We start from the raw sequence: 2,023 nt of genomic DNA, 5'->3' as shown, positions 1-2,023 counted from the left end.
ATATATTCGAGTGCTAAAGTGTTCTACCGCTTTACCCTGGCCAACCCAATTGGTTGAACACTAGTACAAACACCATCAGTATATAACTGAGGGTGAGATCACAAATAAATTCATTCGAATGCACCATACTTTAGATACACTAGCACTTTACTATTAGTCCCCACACCGCACGCTAATAACCACGCTAACATTCAACCATCTCTATTACCACAACAGGTTTCTCATTTATATCATATCCGTTCTGATATATGATGTCGCGCGCTATCTTACGTGACTGGTTAGCCAACGACACTTCTGGTATTATGTTGACTGTTAACTTCACCATCATCCCAATAGACAAATATGCAACCAACGGAATCACCCCTGCCATACCCAACTTCCTACTTCCTTTTACGTTACCAACACAGCTGACTTTTCCACTATATTTTGCCCTCAACACATACACTTCAGGAAATTTGCTAATATATTACTTATTATAATCGTCTCTATCCTTATTAAAGCAGGTTGCAAATAAGGTACTACTATCGCCCATATCAAATTTTTGATACTCGTTGCGTGGCAATCTCTCCTTTGTACGGCGAGCCCAGAATTGTATGTCACTCTTCAGGTGCACATGGTTTGCCTCATCTGTATAACCAGATCGCAAATGTAATAAAACATCGATTAGTGGCCCTGTAGAACTTTGACGTACTGGTTCCGTTAGGAAAAAGTACTTTTTAAACTGCTGGTAAAATAATAGTCCCGTGTTATCTACAGGCACATCCCCCATCTTGGGATTCAACATTGACCGGTCACAGACAGGGGGCAGTTGTTTCGGAATGCCAAACAGCATCATGGCAGACGTTTAGCCGGCGGCCACAAGATCAGTTGCGTATGCACCATTGTTGAAATGTTCTCCGCCTCGTTGACAGGTATGTCCCATGATACGCTCTCCAAACATATAACTTTCATCTACCATTGTTGATATACTATCGCAGTATAAACGTTGTGCCCTCGCAAACGCCATCATATTTCCTCCCTGTGCGATCGGTATATATTCGTTTCCGTTGCGCTTAAAACTGAGTAGTCTGTCCAGGGTTGATCCACCAACATTGCCAGCAGCTGCTCCAATTGGGGCTGTAATGAGCGAAGCGTATGCATCGTCTTTCTCAATCTTCGCCAAACTATCTAGTACATTCATAACAAAGCACTTTACCGTGCCAGCCACTGCAGTCACAATCCACCTGACTAGAGTTTGTTCATCATTCACAAGATGCTCCATATATGCAGTGAGTATATACCGATGACATTTGTTATTAACACACAGCAGCGGATTCACAAATCGCGCGTCTCCACTAAAAGCTCTACATATATGCAATGATTTACTTCCTGCTGTAATAGCCGGGCCTCCACATTGGACTCTATGTTATAAACATACTACTAAGCAGTACGTAAACTATAAACGTACTCTTAATAGTACAAGGAACTTAAGTTTCTTAAATGGTCTTTAACGGTTTTATTAATTAATACCTTCCATTTTACATATCAGATATTTAGACAAGGCCATTAAAAGGTCCCAGTAAAATACCAAACATAAGATTTGGTCTAGTTCTATTAATAGAACTATATTTACTTTCCAAATCTACTTATATCTGAGTACTTTGGTAGCGAGATGGCTCAACCGAATATAGGTTTCTAAGGACTATTTGCGTTACCTAGTTTAACCTCTTTTCAGCCAACCAGATGTGCCAGTCTGATGAAGGCTAAGTCGGTAATTCTTGATAAGTGGCAAGTTATTGGTTAAGACAATAACTATGGACATCAAGATTTTTTTAATTTATACTTTTCTTTTTTCTTCTAAAGATAGGATTCTATGAGTCTCTCGGATTCGCCCCAACGAAACATATCATAGTTTCTAATAGAGCGGCAACAAAACACTAAAGGAAATCCCTTCGGCGAAAACAGTACTGAGAGGATTATATATAGATAATGTCTCAGCCTCACAATCCCTCAGCGTATTGCTGTTTTCACGAGGCATACCTAA

General features: G+C 40.1%; 1 protein-coding gene across 1 annotated transcript; it reads right to left on the bottom strand.

Moving 5' to 3' along the window:
- Positions 1-844: 844 nt before the first annotated feature.
- SARC_13501 (hypothetical protein) lies at positions 845-1,261 on the bottom strand (the record flags this gene model as incomplete). The annotated part of the gene is made up of 1 exon (XM_014292367.1): positions 845-1,261. One exon carries the CDS (start codon positions 1,259-1,261, stop codon positions 845-847), a length of 417 nt encoding a protein of 138 aa, XP_014147842.1.
- Positions 1,262-2,023: the final 762 nt, after the last annotated feature.

This window comes from Sphaeroforma arctica (genome assembly GCF_001186125.1).
Source record: "Sphaeroforma arctica JP610 unplaced genomic scaffold supercont1.3365, whole genome shotgun sequence".
Lineage (NCBI taxonomy): Eukaryota > Ichthyosporea > Ichthyophonida > Sphaeroforma > Sphaeroforma arctica.
The sequence above is the reverse complement of the archived record's forward strand: the minus strand, read 5'-3'. Positions and strand labels throughout refer to the sequence as shown.